Source organism: Rhipicephalus microplus, chromosome X, assembly GCF_043290135.1.
Source record: "Rhipicephalus microplus isolate Deutch F79 chromosome X, USDA_Rmic, whole genome shotgun sequence".
NCBI classification, from domain to species: domain Eukaryota; kingdom Metazoa; phylum Arthropoda; class Arachnida; order Ixodida; family Ixodidae; genus Rhipicephalus; species Rhipicephalus microplus.
In genome coordinates this window covers 29,793,792-29,817,868 of record NC_134710.1, presented here as the reverse complement: position 1 = coordinate 29,817,868, position 24,077 = coordinate 29,793,792, and the positions used below count along the sequence as shown (strand labels likewise).

General features: G+C 43.9%; 2 protein-coding genes across 5 annotated transcripts in view; one reads left to right on the top strand and one right to left on the bottom strand.

The window, feature by feature from the left end:
- The first annotated feature begins 263 nt into the window (after positions 1-263).
- Positions 264-24,068, top strand: LOC119175755 (uncharacterized protein ZK1073.1). Of its 2 annotated transcripts, XM_075876113.1 has the most exons (15): positions 264-470; positions 949-999; positions 1,083-1,149; positions 1,224-1,341; positions 2,427-2,489; positions 2,579-2,639; positions 2,912-2,998; positions 3,070-3,150; positions 3,233-3,277; positions 3,374-3,492; positions 3,660-3,698; positions 3,790-3,922; positions 15,851-15,902; positions 15,967-16,054; positions 23,934-24,068. In XM_075876113.1, exons 1-14 carry the CDS (start codon positions 405-407, stop codon positions 16,008-16,010), a joined length of 1,026 nt encoding a protein of 341 aa, XP_075732228.1. In that variant the 5' UTR covers positions 264-404; the 3' UTR covers positions 16,011-16,054; positions 23,934-24,068. The 2 variants fall into 2 exon arrangements, with proteins under 2 accessions (XP_075732228.1, XP_037282607.1); XM_037426710.2 differs by lacking the exon at positions 23,934-24,068 and having other exon boundaries at positions 15,967-16,244.
- The window catches only part of Pus1 (Pseudouridine synthase 1), a 50,694-nt gene continuing 49,028 nt past the window's right edge, over positions 22,412-24,077 (bottom strand). For all 3 annotated transcript variants that reach the window (XM_075876110.1, XM_075876109.1, XM_075876111.1), the window contains 3 exons: positions 24,007-24,077; positions 22,938-23,068; positions 22,412-22,509 (listed from right to left, as the gene is read on the bottom strand). In XM_075876110.1, the coding sequence (XP_075732225.1) occupies positions 22,430-22,509; positions 22,938-23,068; positions 24,007-24,077 (282 nt within the window). In that variant the 3' untranslated portion in view covers positions 22,412-22,429. The remainder of the gene's footprint in view (positions 22,510-22,937; positions 23,069-24,006) is intronic.

The window sequence follows — 24,077 nt, the reverse complement described above, 5'->3', positions numbered from 1 at the left end:
TTCTAACCATAGAGTCATGGAGTAACACAGAAAACATGTGTGTATACCACGGAGGAGGGACCTCCGTGGCAACGTTTTTAGAATTGTTCTAAAAACGTTGCTCCGTGGTGTATACTATGTTACTCTATGATAGAGTTTCCTAACTCTATGCTTTTAACGACGCCTGATCTGCTCAGTTTCTTTAACAAATCATCACAATTTGTATCTGCGCCTTCAGCGCGCGTGTTTTGCGCATACATTTTTAATACACTGCTCGGAAAAAAAAAACAAATAATCTAAATAGCCAGTCCGGGTAGCGGTATTGCACGCAGCAACCAACGCTTCAGCACGCGCATCCAGAGGAGGCGCACTAGGCAGTGAACACCTCTAGGTTCTTGCTTGCAAAGGGCAGAAAAAGGAGCCTCATGATGTGTGACAGCAGTGAAATCCCGCCGCTTCGGCTACAAATTTCTGAGGATTGCTACACTGAGGCAAGTGTAGTGATGCATGATCCCGTGTGATAGTGCAACTGCACATTGGCAGCCGTTCTCCGCAGTGGTTCTCACTGGGTCGCTAGTTTCGGTGATCAGATCACGTAATCTGCAAAGCGCTGGCGTCGCTTTTAATATAGTGGAAACGGCATGTGTTTGTGACGTCGAGTGCATTCAGCATTCTAAGCAAAGCTGCAGAGGGGTCTCACTTTCATCTACCTGCGCAAAAGTCAAGTTGTCATACCTGCGCAACTGCGCATGAAGGAGCGGGGCAGATTTTGATGTCGATCATGTAGAAATGATGACATTCCCTCGATTCGCCTGATGCTGCTCTGCAGCTTGTGTCAGTTTCGCGTACTGTTCATGATATCTACTCGACATGTTATTTTCCCGAAATAAATGTATATACGGTAGCATAAATTTAATGAACTAGCCAGTTGGACAAACTTCTCTTTAAATAAGCATTCGCTCTATCCAGGCATTCGTCGTGAAAACGCCAAGATGCGGAAGCTTAAGCGTGCACGTGCAGGTACGATATATGTCCTTGACATTGAAACACCCTTCAAGTATTACTGTATACAATGGGCTCAATCAACGAATGATAATTTGCAGGGTGACCTTTCCACCATCAACCCAAGAAAACCAATCTTTCTGACTGTGCACGACATAGGTGAAACTTGTAAGTTTTACACTAAATACATTGGCAAACACATCTGGACACTTGGATTGAAATTCACTTTTTTTTTTTTTCAGACTTGGACTTTGTTCAGTTTGCAGCTCATCCTTGCATGACACGTGTTTGTGAAAAGTCTGTCTTTTTGCACATTGAAGTTCCGGGACAGGCATACAATGCTCCAGACCTCTCAGATGAGTTAGTGTCCTTTCTTCATAACATTTAGTGGCACCAATAGACTCTGCACAGCTCAAAATGCAATGTCCAGAGCCACTCTCAATGGATTTTTCAACAGCTGCACAATTCAGAAGTATTTCAGGAGCATATAATTTAATGAAGTCACAATTACAGGCATTAGGTGCAAAGAGTTGGAATTACAACTCAGACATGTGCTAAAGTGTGCACTTGTATGCATTTATAAGTTGGTAAAGTTAGTATTACTGTTCAAACTGATTAATATATAATGTGGTAGTAGCTCCAGTAAGGTTGCAGTCAAATGACGAATATGACTATTCACTTTCCAAGCACACTCTCGGTGTGATGTACATTTTCCTGGTTGGAAACGAGCGCCTAACGTTTTTACCGGGTTCATTCATAGTGCTGTGTTCTAGCTGAGGGCACTGCAGAGATCTGAAAAAATATTGTCCTACTCACCTTCAGTCAGGTGCTTTTGATAATTGTAAAAATAGCTTTCCTGCTATGCAGTTTGCCCGACTAATGGCGGCTAGTCACTTTCTGCAAGCAGTTTACTTGTGCTATGATATGGAAAATGTAGGTCATGGAGATGGGCAGCGAGGTGAAAAGGGGGCACTGGCCCCCCTCAAGCCTCACCAGCACTTGCCCTCACCCAAGCCAGCCCCCCAACCCCGCAATGCAACACTGGTTTGCACCCTCCAAGAGCAAATCCTGCTGTCGGCAATGATGTGGCTCAGCTCTCCTGACATTAATGCACATAATAGACGAACCCAAGCATGTTCAACCAAGACATTGTCTCCATTTGAAGCAGGACAGGTGCCGCCAAGTAGGGCAAATATACAGTGCAGGGAAGCGCACTTGCGGATTATAAAAAGAGTCTATTCTGGAAGCAAATATGACGTTCGGCTCAGGTGAACATTTTCTTGCCCCCATCACGAGAGTGCTTTGCATTGCTGCAAACATAGTTGCAGTGTTGTAGGAACCGGCTGAATATACCGTGAGTTATCATATTGTCTCTGCTTTTAATTTGCTGCAAATAATTATGGTTGAGCCATTATACTTAAAGTTGTTTGGCTTGATTTGCACAGCTACAAGTTTCCATCTATGGATGATCTTGCTGAGGATATGGCCCATGTGTTGCACTATTTCAAGTATGTGCAGTCATTCATCTTTTGTTATAGTTTGCATTGCCGTCATAAGTAGCAGGACCAATGTACTTTTGCCTTTGATATCTTGATAGGGTTCCATACTGTGTTGCACTTGGCGAAGGAGCAGGGGCGAACATCCTCGCCAGATTTACGGTAAGGCAATGTGTAGACACATACAGCCGAGCTCAAATGGCCTGTTCTTACATAGAGATTTGCCTGAACTTTGCCACATAGTTGAAAGCTGCCAAAAAAAAAAAAAAAAAAAAAAAAAAAAAAAAAAAAAAAATTAGAAGAAACTTCTTTGAGCTCAGTGTTATAGGTTGCAAGCACCCCTGCTTTACATTATTAGTGCAGTGCTTAAGAACATCTCGTGTAACATTAAGCAGGTGTGCTACATACTTAGCATAGGATTTGGTCTACTGCAGGTGAATTGTCCAGAGCTTGTTTTGGGATCCATTCTGATTCACTGCTCTTGTGCAGAAGCAAGCTTGGTGGAGCTTTTCAATTACCAGGTAATGGTCTTAATAAAGTGTACTGGGAGATATCACACACATTTATTACATTCAATCAAACGCTTATGCAGGTTGTCTACTGGTACCAAGGTGGCAAGAAGTCTGGTCCACCACCTATGGAACACTTCCTCGTGTTTCACAAGTTTGGCAAGGTAAAAAGAAAGAAGAGCAACTTGCAGATCTTAATATGATGGCAAGAACTTCCTTTATTGACAAATTCTCACCTTATCTTAGGTGCTTTCTAAGCTGCTGGAACAAAGTGGACTTTCACAGCTTGTGGTAAGGGCAGAAATGAATGGCTGATTTTTTTTATAGATTTATGCATGTGTACATTATATACCGGTGAAATAATGTCTCTCACTCTTTTTTATGCAGAACACGGATGAAACATCTAGTAAAGTAGCTAAGGGTAACTCTGCACTTGGCTATGCCGAGAGCGTGAGGCAAAAGGTCAACCGAAAAAACTCGAATTTCTATATACAAGCTTACCTCACGTACGTTGTGTGGTTTTTCTATAACAGTTGCATATATTTTGCATTGCATAATTTGTATGCTGAAAATCAAAAAGCGCTTGGTTGCACCTGAGAAGTGTGACGTATGCATTGCACTATGCATTGCACGTATGCAAAATAGAATGCTTTTTCTTTTTGCCTAAATATAGACGAAGTGACATCTCTGGCTTCTTGAAGAAAAATTTAAAGTAAGAATGCTTTTCCGTACTACTACTACTACTTATCAGTTTGTGTACTTACAAATTAGTCAAAGCTTATAATATGCCGATTTCTTCACAGAACTGACATGCTGCTGGTGACAAGCAGTACGCAAGTGCATGCAGACATGACACAGAACACGTACAGCAAAATTGATCCTGCAAAAGCTGCCTTGCTCAAACTTGATGATGTTGAAGACATTCTCACTGATGCAGTAAGTTGCTTGTCTGTTTTTTCTTATTTACCTTAGCAGGATTAGGCCTCAAAAGACAACTCTTATGGTTTGCTATTGAAAAAAATTGCTATATACAGCAATACTACGTGTAACTTACCTTCTTTCCAGTTATACCTAAACGTATTGCACAGTGTAATAAAATAAGCATAAAGAAAACAGAGAATTTAACTGAACTGTGCCGCTGTTGCACACATTACAACTGCTGCTCAGCGATATTGATATGTTTGTAGGAAAGCTTTCGTGCATCCTAACAATGCAGCTGGATTGTACATTGTTTGCCATAATGTCTCAAATTAATGAAAACAAGAGTGAAAAATTTTGTTGTGCTCTTTACAACTGCTGTTCAGCAATATTTATGTTTCTGGGAAAAGTTTTCATGCATCCTAGCAATACAGTGTTTGGCGTAATGTCTGGAATTGATGAAAACAAGAGCAAAATTATTTTGTGTGCTTTGAGAGTATAACAGCCTGCATTTTTGTCAAATAGGACACAAATCATAACATGCAATAAAAGTTGATAAAAAAATTTGGTAGACCCCACGTACCTTCGGAATCGATGATGCGAAGTGTGTGGAGGGAAGATGACTGTGTTTTAATTCTTTTATTGAGAAAAACGTTACGAAATTATGCTAAAAATGTGCACAAATACTGTACGCACAGACATACACGTTGAACAGCTGCATAAGTTTTTTATATAGCTACATAAGTTTTTTATATAGCTAACCAGTTTCTACAGTTGCGTAACAATGCCAATAGTAACATGGATATTAGCAACTCCAGAAGTGGTAAGCTGATATGTCGTGCTTGTGCTTGCAAGGATGGTAGCCCAGGACACTGCTACATAAATCATCTTCAGTGGATGGCGGTTCACTACAATTGATGTTAACCCGACGTGGCAGCTGTATCACAGAAGTACATATTCAATACTATTTATAGAATTGGATAGCCAGCACCGCAACCACAATTGAGATTTCACGAACTATTCGAAAAGCAGTTCCGAGACTTGGCGTAGCTCCGTGCTGGAATACTTGATTGCCATGCAGAAAACTGGGGTTCGATTCTTGCCGAGACCCTGACATTTATTCTTCGCAGTCGTCTGGTAAATGCGCCGATGTCATATTTTTTTTAATGCTGTTGTGTTAAAATGACCAATTTCTGTTCTTGCCTTTCCTGGGCAGATTCAAACTGTCAATCACCAGTGGCACATACCCACCCATAATATATGGGTATGTGCCATACGTGTCTGGCGGAAAGTGTTTGACAATGTACGGGACAAGATTGGCACATTATCCATATTGCTACGGTATGAGCCTGGCTGTGGTATGTGCCGGGTAGGTAGAAGGGAAGGACGACGTTGTCTGGTGCGGCCTGAGGACTCCATCTTTACCGCGACTGCTGAACTTCATCCTCACCCTGTAAATAAATCCACCTATCCTTTAATTCAACCGTAACAGTTTTGTGGTGGAGGCACTAAGTAATCAACCAAGCAACACGACGCTTTAAGCGCCTCATCTGCGACGAAGCCGCCGCCTTGCTGGACTGCCTCCGTTACCACTGGCAGCTGAGATGTCTCATGGCGAAGAAGGAAACCGGATCCCCGCAGCTGTAGACCTTCTACCAGTCCCAGCAGCACTGCTAGTGCCAGGTTCGCGTGCGGCTGGTCCCTGGTTGCGTCAGGATCTGATAGTGCCTCGCACATTTGGTGGCAAATCTGGAGGACGTGGACGCCTGGCTCTCCCACTACCAACGGGTGAGCAAGTACTACCAGTGGGACGCGGCAACACAGCTGACCAATGTAGTATTTTTCTGAACAGACACAGTACTCGTGTGGTATGAGAACCACGAAGATTCCCTCACGTCATGGGATCGCTTCGTTTCCGAAATAAGAGCGTGCTTCGGAGACTCCATAGCTAAGAGAAAGCAAGCGGAACAAATGTTACTGCAGAGAGCTCAAATCCCAGGAGAGACGTGCATGACCTATGTCGAGGCAATCTTGAAGCTCTGCAAGATTGTCAACCCTTCTATGTCAGAGGAAGACAAAGTTGGTCACCTTTTGAAGGGCATTGCCGAGGACGTGTATCAGTTCCTCATCAGCAAAGACAGCCTTGCTATGGTAACTGACGTTATAAGCCACTGTCGCACATTCGAGACCCTGAAGATGCGACATATCACCCCCAAGTTCGGTCGCCTACCGAATGTAACCATTGTGGCAAGTGCTGATGAATACACGCCGCTTCATCTCGCTTGTCGACAATACGCCAGATCGTTCGAGAAGAGCTCACTCGACACGCTCGCCCGACGCCGTACGAAGCTACACCCGCACCGCCTCCCTCTCGCCTTCCCTTGTCGATTGCCGCAGCAGGCATCAATGACTGCAACTACAGGCCACCCTCACCACCGAGGTCACAGCGCAATAACTACCCGCTGCCGAGGTACGAAGACCGCTTCAGTTACCCCCATCAGCCAGCCAACAGCTACTACGACCCGAGCGGAGATGTACCTGTACCACCACCACGTCAGCGCAATGCCTTCCAGGAGTACAATGCATACCCCCAAGCCCCTGTGTGCTATCGTTACGGTATCGCCTGGCATATAGCTCGGTTCTGTCGTCGACAGAGAGCTGACATCCCGGTACCATTCCCCATCAGAGCACTGGTCACAACAACGGTCATTGCCCCGCCTATTCCAGGAGTACCTCACGGCGGGGAAATCATCGTGGCAGTTCTCCCGCTTCTGACCGTAGTTTGACGCCTCCATCTGGCCGACTGCATCGTTCCCCTTCGCCGGGACAACGCCTGTCATCACCGCCGCCGCCAAGAAACTAGCCAGCGCGACCGATATAGGTGAAGTCACACAACAGGATTTGCCTCATATGCCTCTGCCAGTTATACTGTCCAAGAACAAGATAAAGGTGGAAATAGATGGCTTTTGTACAAGTGCTTTGGTGGACACTGGTGCTACAATATCAGTTATGAGTCTTTCTTTCAAAAGTCACATTGGCCGCAAAGTTATGTTTTCCTGGGGCGAATCAACAAGGTTTCGTGGTGTTGGTGGGGAAGTACTTCGTCCTGTCGGAGTTTGTGCCGTCGATGTCTTATTGGAAGGAAAGGTGTTCCCAACAGTTTCTTGTGCCGCAACGTTGTACCCACGATGCGATTCTCGGTCTCGATTTTCTCCAAGGATGCGGGGCTTTCGTCGACTGTGGTAGCGGTGAACTTTCTGTCAGCGGTGACATTGTTCCTTCCCTCGTCGATAATGCGCCGCAGGCCGCGAAGGACGCTCTGATTGTTTCCAATGAGCTGACAGTGCCGCCATGGTCAATGAGGTCAGTTGCGGTGTTCGCCCCAGAATCTGCCACATCTTTTGACGCCATCGTTGAACCTGCCATCGTTCAATGTGCTAAGAAAGGCATACTCGTCCCTTGTTGTTTGGTATCTGTTGATGAAGGAGCAACCTTTCTGTGGGCACTGAACTGTTCGCCAATGCCAGCTGTGCTCCCTCGAGGAATGAAGCTTGGCGTCTTCGATGATTCCACTGAAGGTTCTGTAGTGGTCGTTAACAACGATGAAAGCGAGAAACGTACAGTCTCTGGCAAGTGCAGTTGCTCTTACGAGTCGCAGATCCTAGGCATGATTAGCGCCACTTTGCGGTCACACAAGCAGCAGACGTTACGCCATCTGTTGAGGCGACATGCTTCTGTGTTTGACTTTTGCCAAGAGGAGAAGCCACTACCTTTACCGTGTTCTCGCGCTCACCATAGGATTGACACCAGCACTGCCCATCCGATCCGACAAAAGCCTTATTGAGTGTCGTCATCAGAATGAAAAGTTATTGCCAACCAGGTTCAGGAAATGCTGAAGAAGGGTGTCATTGAAGAGTCGTGTAGTCCGTGGGCAGCACCGGTCATCTTGGTTAAAAAGAAAGATGGTGCCTGGCGGTTCTGCGTTGATTACAGAAGACTCAACGCCGTGACCAAAAAAGATGTATATCCGCTGCCTAGGATTGACGATGTTATTGACTGCTTACACTCGGCTTCGTACTTTTCTTCAATAGACCTACAATCAGGATATTGGCAGATACCTATGCACCCTTCAGACAAGGAGAAGACCGCATTCGTGATGCCTGATAGACTGTACCAATTCCATGTGATGCCGTTTAGGCTTTGCAACACCCCCGCCACTTTTGAAAGGTTTATGGACTCTGTCCTTCGTGGTCTTGAATGGGAGGTGTGCTTATGCTACCTGGATGACGTCGTCATTTTTGGGCGTACCTTCGGAGTGCACAACATCCGTTTAAGCCTTGTTTTAGACTGTGTTGGAAAGGCTGGCTTGATTTTGAACTCTAAGAAGTGCCGGTTTGGTGAACGACAAGCTTTAGTCCTCGGTCACCTAGTTGACAAAGATGGTGTCAGGCCAGATTCCCGGAAGCAGTCGGCAGATTCAAACTACACCAGACACTGAAGGAACTTCGCAGCTTCTTGGGCCATAGTTTCTACTTTCGCCGCTTTGTGCCCCGATTTGCGGACGTAGTACACCCACTGATGAGCTTGTTGCGAAAAGACAGGCCATTCAAATGGACACCTGATTGTGAAGCCACATTTTCTGAACTGAAACTTCTACTGACATCTGAGCCTATTCTTCGTCATTTCGATTCTTCTGCTCCTACGGAATTGCACAGTGACGCAAGTGGAATTGGCATCGGAGGTGTGCTTGTTCAGCGCCATGATAATGCAGAGCATGTTGTTGCTTATACGAGTCGGATCTCTAAGCAAGGCTGAAATGAATTATACGGTGACAGAGCTAGAATGTTTAGCGGCTGTATTCGCCATTCAGAAGTTTTGATGTTATCTCTACGGTCGTCCATTCACGATTGTGACAGACCATCATTCATTATGTTGGCTTGTTACCCTACGAGACCCTTCTGGTCGCCTTGCTCGATGGGCTTTACGCCTTCAAGAATTTGACTTCAGCATTTTGTACAGAAGTGGATGACGTCATTCGGACGCTGATTGCCTTTCTCGCCTATCTATGACCACTGACTGCATCTGACTGCATCCTTTATGCTGACGATACCACGATATTTTCTAGTGACAAAGATCTTAACGATCTACTAGCAAAATTAAACACTGATGTCGCGAAACTTGTTTCATGGTGCAAAAATAACTTATTCAAAATCAACCCTGTTAAAACAACTTTTATGTTATTTCACTCGTTCCAAAAAAGCGTTACGATTTCACCTGAAATATACATTGATAACTGCGTCATCACCCCATCAAAGTTCACTACTTTTCTAGGTGTCACATTAGACCCTCAACTCAAATATAACATTCACGTGAATTCTGTCATCAAGAAGACTGCTTTTGGCATCCGCATACTCATTCACACAAGGCATTGTTTTCAGCAACACATTTTAAAATCACTTTACTATGCTTTCATTAACAGTCACCTAACCTACTGCATTTCATCCTGGGCCGTTACCTACGCCGCACACCTAACATCTCTCATTCACCTTCAGAAAAGAGCAGTCCGAATTATCACACATAGTTTCTACACAGCATCAGCAGCACCCCTCTTTAGCACTCTCGAAATTCTACCGTTCATTTCTACCTTTCAACTCAAACTTGGAATTTTAGTATTAAGAAGTAGAGTCGGTGATATTCCCACTGACATACTTCCCCTCACACATCTCCACAATACAAATAACACACGGTTTTCTCAAAATAATAACCTTCTGCTTCCAAAAGTAAGCACTAACTACGGCAAAATGACAGCCTTGTTTTCTGCAATTTCTTTCTAGAACTCACTACCATCAATTATTAAATCAAGCCCTTCATTATAATGTTTCCGGCGGCATCTAAAAAAGTTCTTACTAACATGCGACACCTGAATATATATGTATGTGTATATATATATATGTGTTTAAATATGGTTATATGCATTTATGTGTACGTGTATAGGTTCTGAAGTGACACTGTATTAGTTAGTAATATGTATGTGTTATGTTATAGTCATTTAATCCAATTAGTTATCTCCTGTTTTATCATTTACACGTAAATATTTTGAACTACCATAAGTCTCAATAATAATTTTCATTACGTTCATTTTGTTTTATTCGCTTGCTGTTTTTTCCTTAGTCACCTAAGGCCAATCTTCGTTCTATATTTTTATACATGAATTCACAGGAGGTCCCCCTGACAGTTTTTACTTTGGGACCTCCTTCTGTATTATATGAACTTTTTACTTGCACTGTATTGTACTGAATAAGAAAAGACAAAATGAAAAAAAAAAAAACGACGGAGGACAGTGCAGATACCCTCAACATCTGTTTTGCTGCGGTCTCTCACACGTTTCCTGACGCCAATATCTTCAAACGAGAACGACTGAATGATTTATCTTTAGACCCTTTGTTCGTTGACGCTCGGAATCTCAAAGGCAGTGGTCGCTTTCGCATTCATGATGGACTGTTGTGCAAAACGAATTACTCAGCAACCGGCGGACGTTATTTACTGGTTGTACCTCAAAGTCTTCGACGCGACGTTCTCCCTACTATGCACGATGATCCGTCAGGACACCTTGAGTTCATTCGCACCCTGCATCGAGTGCAGCAGCATTTTTACTGGCCTCGAATGCTAGATTTTACCAAACAATACGTCTCGAGCTGCGAGAACTGCCAGCTTCACAAACGACCTACCAGTGCACCGCACGGCCTTCTTCACCCCGTAGAACCGCCTACTACGCCTTTCGAGCAAGTGGGCATCGATCTATTGGGCCCGTTTCCGCGATCTTCAAACGACAACCGCTGGATAATAGTGTGCGTCGACCACCTTACCAGATACGCCGAAACCGCTGCGATACCATCTTCCACAGCTGATGGCATCGCCGACTTCTTGTTACGCTCCGTTGTTCTTCGCCATGGTCCACCTCAAGTAATCATCAATGACCGTGGTCGCCAATTCATCGCGAACGCTGTGGAAGAATTGCTTCGCCTCTGCACTTCACAGTTCAGACATTCGACACCATACCATTCCCAGACGAATAGTCTTGTAGAACGCACCATTCGAACTCTTACTAACATGCTCGCTATCTACGTCGCATCCAATCACAAAAACTGGGATGAGATCTTACCATTTATTACTTACGCATACAATACAGCGAAGCACGAGACCACGGACTTCACGCCCTTCTACCTGCTCTACGCTCGATCACCACACAGCTCCCTTGATACAATCCTCCCATTTAAGCTCCATACTGATGAGTCCGTAGCCGAAACATTGTGCTGGGCTAAAGAAGCCCGCCGAATTGCTCGCTTGCGCACACTGGCATCACAAGATCGCTCCAAGCAACGGTACGACCAACGCCATGATGCCATTTCATTTCGCAAAGGTGAATTCGTGCGGTTGTGGACCCCCAACGAAAACCTGGTTTATGTCAGAAGTTTTTACCGCAGTACACAGGCCCCTACGTCACTGTAGATCGCTTGACTGACTTGACGTACGTTGTGGCACGCTTGACGACACCTTCTCGTCGGTCAAATCGAACGCAGTTGGTGCACGTGGCTCACCTCAAGAAGTTTCATCCCTCCAGTGACTTAAACTCGCCTAGCGGGCTTCGCCTGTGAACCGGGGATTGCTACGGTATGAGCCGGGCTGTAGTATTTGCCGGGTAGGTAGCAGAGGAGGACGATGTTGTCTGGTGCAGCCTAGGACTCCATCTTTACCGCGACTGCCGAACCTCATCCTCACCCTGTAAATAAATCCACCTACCCTTTAATTCTACCGTAACAATATCATGATGAGCGAGTCATATTTGTCTTACCATCTTACCCTTCCATACTAATTTTGGTTTACCTCAAGCTGAATGGGTGATCAGGTGAGGGCGCTCTCGTAGCCAGACAGAGATGAACATATGTGCACGCTAAAAGCGCCTGCAGTAGGCAAAGAAATGCTTTGCATTTAAAACTCCTGGAGCCTCTCTTTTGGCAAAAGGCAGAGCGAGTTCACCACGTGTTTCTGTTAACACAATTAAACCTCAATAATATGAGCTGTACATGTTGGAAAAATGCTCATACTGCGAACTCCATCGCATCGTGGTTTCTTAGTTTCAATTGCACGAATGATGTTGCACATTCTGAAAGCCTTCCCCTAGTGGTATATTTTCGGTCTTGCATTCATATTACCATTTTATTTTGGATTTTTCTATGAAACTGGATATCTGAGTATTTCAAGTGATAGTTAGAGGTGAACACCATCGTAGAAAGGTATCACTAGATCCATGCAATGCTGCAGCAACTACCACCCAGCAGATGCTTTTACTGAATATGAAACGGAAATTCAGTTATGCTGTTCATTGAGTTGTTCCTACAGCTGTGAGCTTTCGTGTGCTTTTCATGGGCTGATAGGACTGGATATGTGTATAAAAAATAGTGGACTGTGGCCTACTGTTAACTGTGCGATTACCACTACATTGGCTTGTGACGAGATAGGTGCTCCAGCTTTTCTTGCAAATAGTAAAGCTTAAAACTTGTATATCATGTGAAATTTCATTTCTAGAAGTAAGACAGAGGTCTCCTTGATACTTATCACCATCTAGTCTAATACGATGTGCTCATCAAGCAAGTATGCCTGATGCATTGCCACAAGCTTCTTGAAGCTTTCAACAGACAACTTGGCACCTATTAAACATGTATGAGATTTATCTTCGAATTTCTAGACATGTAGACAATTTTGTTATCTACCGTATTTACTCGATTCTACCGTGCCCTCGATTGTAACGTGCACCCGGTTTCCACGACAAAAAAAAAAAAAAAAAAGTAAGACATCGATTGCAACGCGCACCCATTTTTCTCGTTGGCCCGCACGATCACACCACTCGAGAAAACGACTCCTTTCGAGAGCGTCTTCCGTTTAAATATGAGGTACGGGAGAAGCTTGCGCCTATCTGACGTGCAACAGAGCATTGCCGTCATTCTAGTTTTACCGTGGCCCAATGTCAGCACGCGAACTAGCTTCGCCCCCTTCTTCGATTGATATGTGGGGTTTAACGTCCCAAAACCACCATATGATTATGAGAGATGCCGCAGTGGAAGGCTCAGGAAATTTTGACCACCTGGGGTTTTTTAACATGCACCCAAATGTGAGCACACGGGCCTACAACATTTCCGCCTGCATTGGAAATGCAGCCGCCGCAGCCGGGATTCGAACCCGTGACCTGCGGGTCAGCAGCCGAGTACCTTAGCCACTATACCACCCTTCTTCTCGACGGTTGTGGTGCCAGGCATGTCAAAGTAAAGAGGCGTCTGATCGGCATTCCCGATTCGCCCAAGTAGGTAGCTGTTGTTGTGCCGCAAGTTTAGGACGAACCTCTGAAAACTGTGAAGCTTTTCTTTGCACTCATCCGGCAACTTTTGGCATATGCCCGTTCCCCTTCGGAGGGAAAAGCCTTTCCTCTTCATAAAGTTAGTTAGCCAGCACCGGCTCACTTTAAACTGGCTCCGCATTAGCCCTTTTTCTAAGGCCAACTGCATAGCCTGCACTTGGAGCAGTTCTGTCGTCACGGGCCGCTGTGCCGCTCAATGCTCAATCACATACTCGCTGAGCAGCTCTTCAATTTGCGGAAACCGACCCTGCTGTGGTCCACTGAAGCCTTTGCGTGAATCTTTGCTGTTGACAATATTCTGCTTTTGTTTCCGCCAGTCCCGCACACACGTTTCGGGAACTCTGAACGACCGCGATGCGGCCCGATTTCCGTCCGTTTCGGCACACGCGATGACTTTTCTTTTAAAAGCGGCATCGTGGTCCACTCGTCGAGTTTTTGGACTCGACCCTTCCATGCCGTTGATGCTAATTCACTACAACATGACCAACTCCTCAGCACACGTACGAAGTGCTGCACATGGGAAACACATAGGCAGAAATGGCCGACGCGCTATGCCGACGCACGTAGGGGGCGGCCATTCTGGAAATGCCGATGGCAATAGAATGACCGTATTCATTTTTTTTCCGTACTCGATTCTAACGTGCATGCGATTTATGTACTCGCTTAACCGGAAAAAAGGTGCGCCTTAGATTCGAGTAATTACGGTTCTTCAAAAAAACAAGATTTGTTCAATTTTTCCGATTCCGCTAGCTGAAACTTTATTGTACCGAAACTGCAGCTTAAAACAGCATTTGTGCAAACAAGAACAGCAATAAAAGGGTTTCTTACATTGTAAAACGGGTTATATCTAGGTTTGACTGTACACTAGACATTATTGTAAGCAGAACAACATTTATGTTTGAGTCCTGTCTCTGCCTCTGTTCTGGTTCATTTCACACTGAAACACGTTTTACCACACTCAACTCGCCAAAATATGAATTCTGTAGTTCATACACCAAAGCAATGAACACAAGTGCAGAAAAAAACTGTGGCACTCTGTAAAACTCTTGTCATGTCCCATCAGCATTATCCAGTCTAATTTATTTGATTGTTAGAGCAAAATGGAGAATATTGTGTCATTGTCATAACAGTAAAAGATGGCACCACTGTGCCATTCCAGAGAAACCCATGCTTTGTAAAGCTCATACAACTGTAGACAATAGATACTTCAAGCTGATTCCAAGTAATGTACCCTACATAATACTGCAATTGTGCATTATAATTGATTGATTGATATGTGGGGTTTAACGTCCCAAAACCACTATATGATTATGAGAGACGCCGTAGTGGAGGGCTCCGGAAATTTAGACCACCTGGGGTTCTTTAACGTGCACCCAAATCTGAGCACACGGGCCTACAACATTTCCGCCTCCATCGGAAATGCAGCCGCCGCAATTGTGCATTATACTTACTCGCGTAATGAACACACTAGCATAATAAACGCACCCCCATCTTCAGTCATCAAAATTTAACCACCCGCCTCCCGTGTAATAAACGCACCCCCTACATTCATCCACTGCAGTCCCTCTAACCCACACCTGGCGCCTCCTCATCCGTTGGCTCTCTTCCGTTTTTTATTACTTTGCCAACCCCCTTCAACCACCTGGGCTAGCTCCCTCCTCCCTCCTTCACCCATTGCTGCATGCCTATTGCTTTTCATTCTATCTGCAAGTGGCAAGTCCCCAGTCTTATCTGTGCGCTACAGCGAGGTTCACCAGCAGTGCCAGTGTAGAAGACATGGCAGCTGATAACCACACAGCCAGCCACAGGGTCACCAAACTGCCCCCGCCAACTGACCTTGGTCACTTCTCCCAACCCCCACCCTATTTTCTTTTTTAGACTACTTTCTTTTTTTCTTCACTCTAACTGTCCCTTTATTCCCCATTCCCTGTGAGTGCACGCTTTTGGGCACCCCTCCATATCACAAGCAGACACCACTGTTGTGGTTAAACAATTGCGAGAAAAGATAGTGGCTAAGGTTTTTATGGCGTGAGGGGGCAACCCTGGGACAACTTACAGAAGATAGCGCCATCAATCACAGAAGATAAGTAAAGTGCAAAAGTGCAACAAAGAAGCTGTTTCCAAACAGTGTAGGCGCCTATGTAAATTGCGAAAGGCTGAGCGACCAAACTTTTTTTTTTGCATTACATTTTTTCCTTCTCCCGGAAAAAATTTCATAAAATGCATCCCACGTAACAAACACAATCAACAACTTTGTTTCGATTTTTCGAGAAAAAAAGTGCGTTCAATACCCAAGTAAATATGGTACAAGATGTCCCATTGGGTTCAAAATATTGCAGGGAAGGTCATGTACATATGGCTCCTATATTTCATTCAATGCAGAGTGCCAGAAGAGGAAGCCGCTTCCTTGCATAGGGCTTTTGTTCATGAAAGGCTTATTGTGGATTGTGAATCATGACTTGCTTGCATGCATGCCTAGATACTGCTTTTTGGTTTTTAAACTGATGATGTATTATGCTGTATTTCTGTTTCAGCCTGAAAAGCTTGCATATAGCCTTGTCTTATTCTGCCAAGGCTTAGGATTACGTAAGTACTTGCTACCCTACAAGACTGGAGCTGACATTAACCGACTCTGACTGGTCTATTGCAGTGAGCTCACTGCCGATAACCACTCCGACATCCCTTCTGAAATAGATGGAAGCATCTGGATTTTGCCCTCAAGCAAGATACTTTGTTGGGCAAGTTGGTGTGGACATGATGAAAAGTGGTGAAAAAAAAAAAAAAAAGAAAGTAGGAAAGAAGGGTTTTAGTACCACTAGTCCTGTTGTTGCCCTTCTTTCCTAATTTTTTGCTTCATCTTTCACAATACTGTCCACCATTTGCAATAATTTTTGCATGCATTATAGCTGTTTGAAGCATTTCACAGAAGGTGCTGATGTTATTCAAGGATGTTGGTCACTATGTGAACTCTCCATCACTCTTCGTACATGAAATGTTTTTCAGGAAAGGACTGAAAGCAGCTGGGAGGCCTCATACTGGTTCAGTGAATTATGCTTACTGCAATTTATGCTAAGCAACTCACAGTGGTGGTCCACTCGGCGCAATGAACTACTAAAGAGCGTAAAAAGAAGACACTCCGTTGCATGAATTTAAATGCTCGCAGCCAGTTTATGATTTGGAGCGATTTCTGGAGCAGGAAAGAGCCTGTTTTGGAGCAGACGAAAATGTGTTTTTGGGCAGAAAAAATGGGATTTAGGTTCACTTCGAGCAGAACGCGTGAAAATTTTCAGTGAATATTTTTATCAGTGAGCATACTAGAAATGGCGCTGCTATGTAAACAAAAAGACAAGGACAACATGCAGAGAGCAGCTGTTACTCAAGCTCTTAGCATGAAAGAGTGTCACATTTTGGCTTCACTGCACAAAATGGGTGCTGAACTGAAGCACTGGTGACTAGCAAGTATGGCAGATACCATTTTTGCAGATGACCGTTGTCATAAGTAGAAGCCCGATTTATAGGCACTAAAAATTTTGTTTTAGGCATCAAAAATAGGCAGGCAAAACACAGTTTTAGGCCCCCAAAATTGTAATTACGAAAATTCAAACTTTCGAAGAAATGCGTACAGAATCTGTCTACAAGAGCAAAGTAAAAAAAAAATTATGCTTTATGATGGCAGAAAGGCGCCAATGGTTTAGCATAGCTATGGTATATCTTTTTCCGCAAGGTTTGAAGGACATGGGCTCTTCTTTTATTGTCCAGCATGGTGAGCTAAGTGTCCACTGTCAAATGAACACGCTCCTGGGTCTCTTTCTTTTCAGCATGGCTGAGAAGGGCAGGATGGGAGCGAATCGCAAGACCGCTAGTAGGCCAGAAGGGTCTTTTAGCCTCGCATTAACCTGGTCTAATCGCACAGGGTCAATTTCTTCTCTGTCTGTGAACACCTTAAGGGCCCCTCACCAGCTTTGAACATTTCGAGCAGGTAAAAGAATGCATGCACTGGGTGCTCACCATCTCATCTGGGAAGATTTGCTACGCTACGCACCCTGGAAAGAGGTGAAATGTCAGACTGAGCAACGCTTGCCCTTCATCTCACGGGCGCGCACCGCAACATGGTGGAAGTGACATACACAACGGATAGCCCTGAGAAGGTCAAAATAGTACTTGACACTGCAAAATTTATTCTGTTTTTCGAATAGGAGTATGAAGGTTGATAGAAATATTAAAACATTCAAAAGGAGTGTATGCACGTTACTCACTTTTTTATTCTTGGTTTGATCACTGACGATACCCTCTTGATACAAGTTTACTTTGTACCAGTATTATTTTTTGGTTGTCTTTTTCTGAATATATCGAAAACTGGAAGTAAGTGCTGAATATTAAGTTGTTGAAAGTGTAGGAGAATGCCACTTGGTGCGTACACTTGTAATAATTGTTCAGTACAATCGAGCATCATGCATGGCGAGTTGTGGTGATTATTGAGTGCACTATATCTTGCAGGCAATTTAAAATGGTATGTTCTAATTGACAACAAGTTTTCTTCGTCTTCTTTCTTGAATTGTTAGACTGCTGTTTTCCTGGTTGGAATTTTTCTTTTTTTAAACAGACCTTATGACTATTTTGTTTCTTGTGTTCCTACCGTGCCTCTCTGGCATATGAGCGTGAATTGGGGGTTAAGAAGGGTTTTTATCGTGTTTTTATAGGGCCTATAAATGCCTGTTTTTGACATAGGTGCCTAAATTCCTAGAAGTGCCCATAGATGCCTATTTTAAAAATTGGTGCCTATACTAGCTCTATTTAACCTCGAATTTCACTTTTTTTTGGACATTAAACCCCACATATCAATCAAATTTTGCTTTCAAGTACAGTTGTATGCCGATATTCATGTTAGCGGGAAAAATTGAGCTTCCAAAAGTCTATGGGTTGCTTTCAGAAGTTGCTCAGAGGTCGCTTTCAGCATTGTCAAGGCCATGAGGCCCATTGTGCAAGTAGGAAGACCGAGCCTCTGCACAAATATTTATCTGCGTCGTGTCGTCTGCTTGCCATCTCTCCGGCGTCTGCTCACACACAAAGAGAACAGGGGGTGCTTTTGTCCAGCCGCAGGACGATAAACAAATGCGGAGCCGTGGAGTAACATCAGGGGAAGTACAGTGTAGGTTAAAAAGAAAAAAAAACAGACCTCCGCATAGTTTAGTCGGGCAAGATGCCAGACTAAGTTGCCTCCGTTTTATTTGCGTTGGTGTTTTCACATTGTGCCAGTGCCAGCCCTGACAATGCTTGGCGTGTTTTTGGTGCATCATCCCTTACAGCAGTTCCAGTGGTGCGAAGCTGTGTGTCATAGTAAGGAAACATGATCCAGGAAAACCTTTCCAAACATGCGCGCATAGAGGGATCCATCCCACATAAACCAGCAGTTCAGTACAGGGAACACCGAAATGACACAACACGTGCGTGCACGACTTGACTTGGGCAAGTCTTGCAAATGTAACCTTGTGTGCGCATGGCATGTTAATGCATCTGCATCGTGTCATTTCCCACCTCCAAATCGTTCTGATACGAAGAGGATTTGGCTTGCGAAGTCTGCACCAAGCGAGTAGCAAAAGTTTCAAGCTCACCTCCTCGCATCTTGCTTTTGCGGCTTATAATGAAACAATTACAAAGCTTTTGTGATTCAAAGTTTTAAATGCAAATGCATTTCTTAATCGGGCTATGTCAGACGTCTGTCGGTATCCGTCCACCGCCCTCTCCCATGGCAACAGCTGCGGGCGCGCACGCTTATCCTCGCCCTTAACATCCTGAGCATGTGGTGCAAGAGAGTGTAGGAAAGAGTAGGTCCAGTGCTTCACTGCTCCTTCTCTCACCGTTCACTCTCTCTCCTCCCTGCGCCCAACTTTCCCGTCGGCTCGCACCTCCGTTCGCTGGCTGGGCGCCTCTCAAGAACATTTCGACATGTGTGCTCAAGACGCCGCTGTGAAATGCCAACGCCGAGCCGAGAACGCTGTTTTGTTCACTTCATAGTATTTTTTAACCGTACACGCTAGCTACTAAAGCTGGAAAAGCATACCACATTTCTCACGACAGAATAATGGCATGTGCAGCGAATGGCGCTATTAACTGCACAGTGTAAGAAAAAAAAAAAACATTCTTCTAACGCTAAGTTCTCACGTGCGAAACGCCGTTATGGACGCTACGCTATGCATTTCCTCACGACACCCTTTGGGGAGGTGGAGGAAATTATTATTGGGCACGCAACTACTCCCAGTGTCTAACTAAAATTTTTTGTGCGACCTTGTGAAGCACTTTTTAGAAAGTAAATGACAAACAAAACAAAAACTATGTGGAGGTGTCATTTTTTTTTTTAACCTACACTCTACTTTTCCCTGATTTTACCCCACGGTTTCGCACTTGTTCCTCATCGTCCTGCGACTGGACAAAAGCACCTCCTGTTCTCTTCACGTGTGAGCAGACGCCGGAGAGATGGCGAGCAGACGACACGACGCAGATGAATATATGTGTAGAGGCTCGGTCTTCCTACTTGCACAAGGGGCCCCGTGGCCTTGACAATGCTGAAAGCAACTTCTGAGATGGAGTATAGCTTGCAACCCATAGACTTCTGGAAGCTCAATTTTTTTGTGCTAACATGAATACTGGCATACAACTGTACTTGAAAGCAAAATTGGAGGCTAAATAGCGTTCGTATAGGCACCGATTTTGAAAATAGGCATCTATGGGCACTTACAGAAATTCAGGCACCTATGTCAAAAATAGGCATTATAAAAACACGATTAAAACTTTTTTAACCTTCAATTCATGCTTATATATCAAAGTAGCACAACAGGAACTCACGAAAAAAAACAGACATTTGCCTATAATTCGGTGTCTAGTCATACGGCCGGCTTAAGAAAAATTCCAACCAGGAAAATAGCAGTTTAACAATTAAAGAAAGACAAAAAAATTTGTTGCCAATTAAAGATACCGTTTAAAATTGTATGTGTAAATAGTGCACTGAATATTCGCCACAATTTATCATGCGTGACGCGACGCTCCATTGTACTGCACAATTATTACAGGCATGCACACCGAGTGGCATTCTCTTACACTTTCAACAACTTTAGATTGAGCACTTACTTCCAGTTGTCAAAATATTCAGAAAAAAACTCCCAAAAAAATAATACTGGTACAAAGTAAACTGGTATAAAAAGGGCGTTGTCAGTGATCAACCAAAAATAATGAGAGGGGGCGGCTCTTCTTCAAGATAACTGCCTTGAAAACATTTCCGCTTTGGCATTAGCGGCACCCGCCATTCTCATATTTTTTCATATTAATTCATGCTGTCAAGGTGCGATTCATAGGTATGGGTTCCCATGCTACTAGTACTCACTCTGTTCTGTTGGGGAATAAGAACGATGTCCTGTGAGCACGCCAAATGACAAAAATTATTGGTTAGGACGGAGGAGTGCCGTCGGCAATCTTTTTTTTAGGAGGGAGGGAGGCTCTCCTCTCCCCTCGATTCCCTACGCTTGAATCCGGGTCCCAGAAGGCCCCTTTAGGGTGAAGCAAGTGCTGGGGACTAATGTTACTACATCCGGTCTGTTTCCTTAAATTACAGTTTTGCAATGTAGTTTGGACTTAGCGAAGCTACCACACACCGCAGTTAGGAGCGAGCGATTCTTACGGCAGTAACACTCGGTGCTCGTCAATTTGCGATTTGCAAACAAGCGGTGGCCGTGCTGAGCACGCTTGCAAGTGTGGTTTTTGTCAAGCGCAGGAGGGAATTAGTTGGGAAGATTTACAGGCCAAGAAGGCTTTGACCTTTTTGAGCATGACGATACAATAGAAAATTGTTGTAATGGCATTTAGGGTGCATGGGAGCACTCTTTCTTTATTCGTGGCTGACTGCGCAGCTCAGTTTCTATACGAGAGCTGGCTTGCCATGGCGTTACGTCTGTTTTGCAATCAAGACTCTCGACAAGCCTTGGACATGCACGAGCACTACAACAGACGCGCTCTACAAAGACATTTCGACTTAGCTTTACGGCTGGCATACCAAAGAATGTTGCACAGTGTGTTGAAGAGCAGTGGCTATGTTACGGCATCCGGAGTAACTCTCGAACCAAAAAGATGACTTTTTTTTACAAGATATTGCCAGTTCCCTGCAACAATCGAGAAAGGCATGTTAAATGTTTAACAGAGACAAACATAGCGGCCAAAGTCTTTGTTTAGACAGAATAGAATAATGAAAAGCGCATCACTAGAATAGAGCAAGGACATCGACTGTATTAGAAAAAGGCCCCAGTTTTGTTGTTGCGCCCAAGCATAGTTTTGGGCCATAAACAGGCCAATGCCGTATAAAGAAGTAGATTAATGAACTTGGGTGAATTTGGCACACTCTGAACTCCAATGTGCACAGCAAGCCGCAGGGATATAGAATTGTAGCAGAATCGCACAACTGGTGCAGTTGGACCACCACTGAACTCGGTTTTACTGGTTTTACAGAGCAAATGATTTGACTAATACTTATTTTACCAAAAGTCCATTTTATTGCACTTGTGTAGCTAGGTTTCATCTCATTATATGCTGGACATCAAATACTTGCAGTGATGTTAATGTGATGGGAGCTCGTTACATTTGAAGGTCAACAGTCATTAGAGAGCACTCAGATATTTCTACTTGGGTCACACTAAGCATAAAAGAATAAAGGATTTGTGCTACGTTGTACATAGTAGCACAAAAGCATACCACATTAACACTGTCTAAGCCCACAATGACATCAGAGGCTACACAGGATACAGCTCGCAATGTTTTCAGGCACACTAGATGAAACTGTCAGCATTAGCATTTGGGAACACTTCACAGCTGTGCATATTTTCTGGCCATAGCATTGTGTTATTTTTTTGGGGAGCTTGCCTCTTGTACAGCTCTTTTTTTTTAATTAAAAGATTTTATGCTTTCACAGTACACACAAGTTACCTGCATTTCCTTGTGCACCATCCAAATGAGTGCGGTGCAATAGTGATTTGTGTGAGTGCTGTTTCTGCAAAGGGCCAGTTCGAAGTCCCAGCAACATGCTAATGAAATAAAAATGCATAAGACCAACATTGGCTGTGGTTATTTTATTATATACTTTTTTTTATGAGCTTCAAAGACTCCTCTGCACTCTCCGTGTTCTCCTTCTTGGAACTGCAATCTTGAACTTCTTTCTAGTGGTAAGAAAACAGCACAATGCAATATTCATGAGATTTCTTTAACAGACCACTGTACACTTTCTAGAGAGCTTGTAGGGCCCATCACTCCAGTTCAATAATGTTAAGCATATGCATACACATTTATGCATGTACTATACTAAATTGTATATTCATTACAGAGCTCTTAGTGTCTATGAGTGCATTAAACTATTGTATATTGCAAATATTGTATTATCCAATTGCCACAAGATGTTTATACATATATATGTGTCCACACAAAAAAAAGTAAAAATGCCGGGGCAGATGCAGGGCCACAGAGAGGTTAAGAAGTTTTGTTTTCTCGTAACACATCACTGATAAGTGTGGCCACAGTGCGACTTGGTGTAATAAAGTTTAAAAACAACTGGAAGCAGGTTGACATCCTCAACACAGCAGGAACTTGCCTCATCATCTGGACCATCATCATCACTGCCAGCCATAACGCATAGCTCTGCATCTTCAAGTGTCGGCGGTCCTGGCTCGCGTACATCGTAAGAGTGGAGTGGCAGGTTCTCCATCCAGTTTAACATTCTGATAAACACAGTCATCGAAAATACGAGTTACGCGAAAAGTGCCCATTTACACGTCACTTATGCACTTACAGTAATATAGACAAGCCTTAGATAAAACTAAACTGTATAGTGACGGACAACCAGAGAACAGAAATGGAGAGAGAACTTGAAGCTTACTGTAAAAATTTGTGAATTCTATCACAAGCAAGCGACCAATCGCGCAGTACAAAGTAACAGCATAATATGGCTAAATAGTGCATGCCTTTGCCACTGAAATCACTTCACAGTGTGCAAGATGTAGCCTTGGCACCATATAACTTAAATTAGTCCCTCCAGTTTGAAATTACTTTCTAAATAATCTTGATGGAAGTGCATGTAGACTAAATTAAGAGTTAACTGGCAGACTAACTTATTTGGCTAGAAGAAAATGAATTTTGCGCACAGTATGAGCAAACAAGTAAAAATACATAACGGCAAAATTTGACGAAACCTCTGAAGTTGCAATTAAGGCTCACTCACGCCTGCAACAACACTGTCCTTGCACCAAACTTGGCAAACGGTCGCAAATGGCCACTTTGGTCGCAATGTGACTGTGTTGGCTCAGTTGCTTGATGCTTGATTTTTTAGTCGCACGACTGAAGTTGCACACCGCTGAACGAACACAGACTCTAATTTAGTGTGGTGGCAGGGTTCTGTCATACCGGTATGAACAACGGTTGCCTTGAGTTGCTTTTTTTTTTTTTTTTTTGACGCCATTCGCAAACGTTCACATGACCGGCACTAGTGACTTGGGTAAATAAGCTTTTACTGACACACACCACTGAAAGTAATGACTGTACAACTGAGCTTCAAAATGACAGTTGTGTGAATGCTTACACTTTCAGTTATTACGAGGAAAAGAAAGCCGTGCACCGATTTCTGAACCTGCAAAACTAGGACTAACAGCCAAAAGGATACGACTTTTCATTTTTTTCTGTCTCCACGATTGTGGGGAAGATGTGCTTCTCCTTGAATGCCTGGATCAAGTC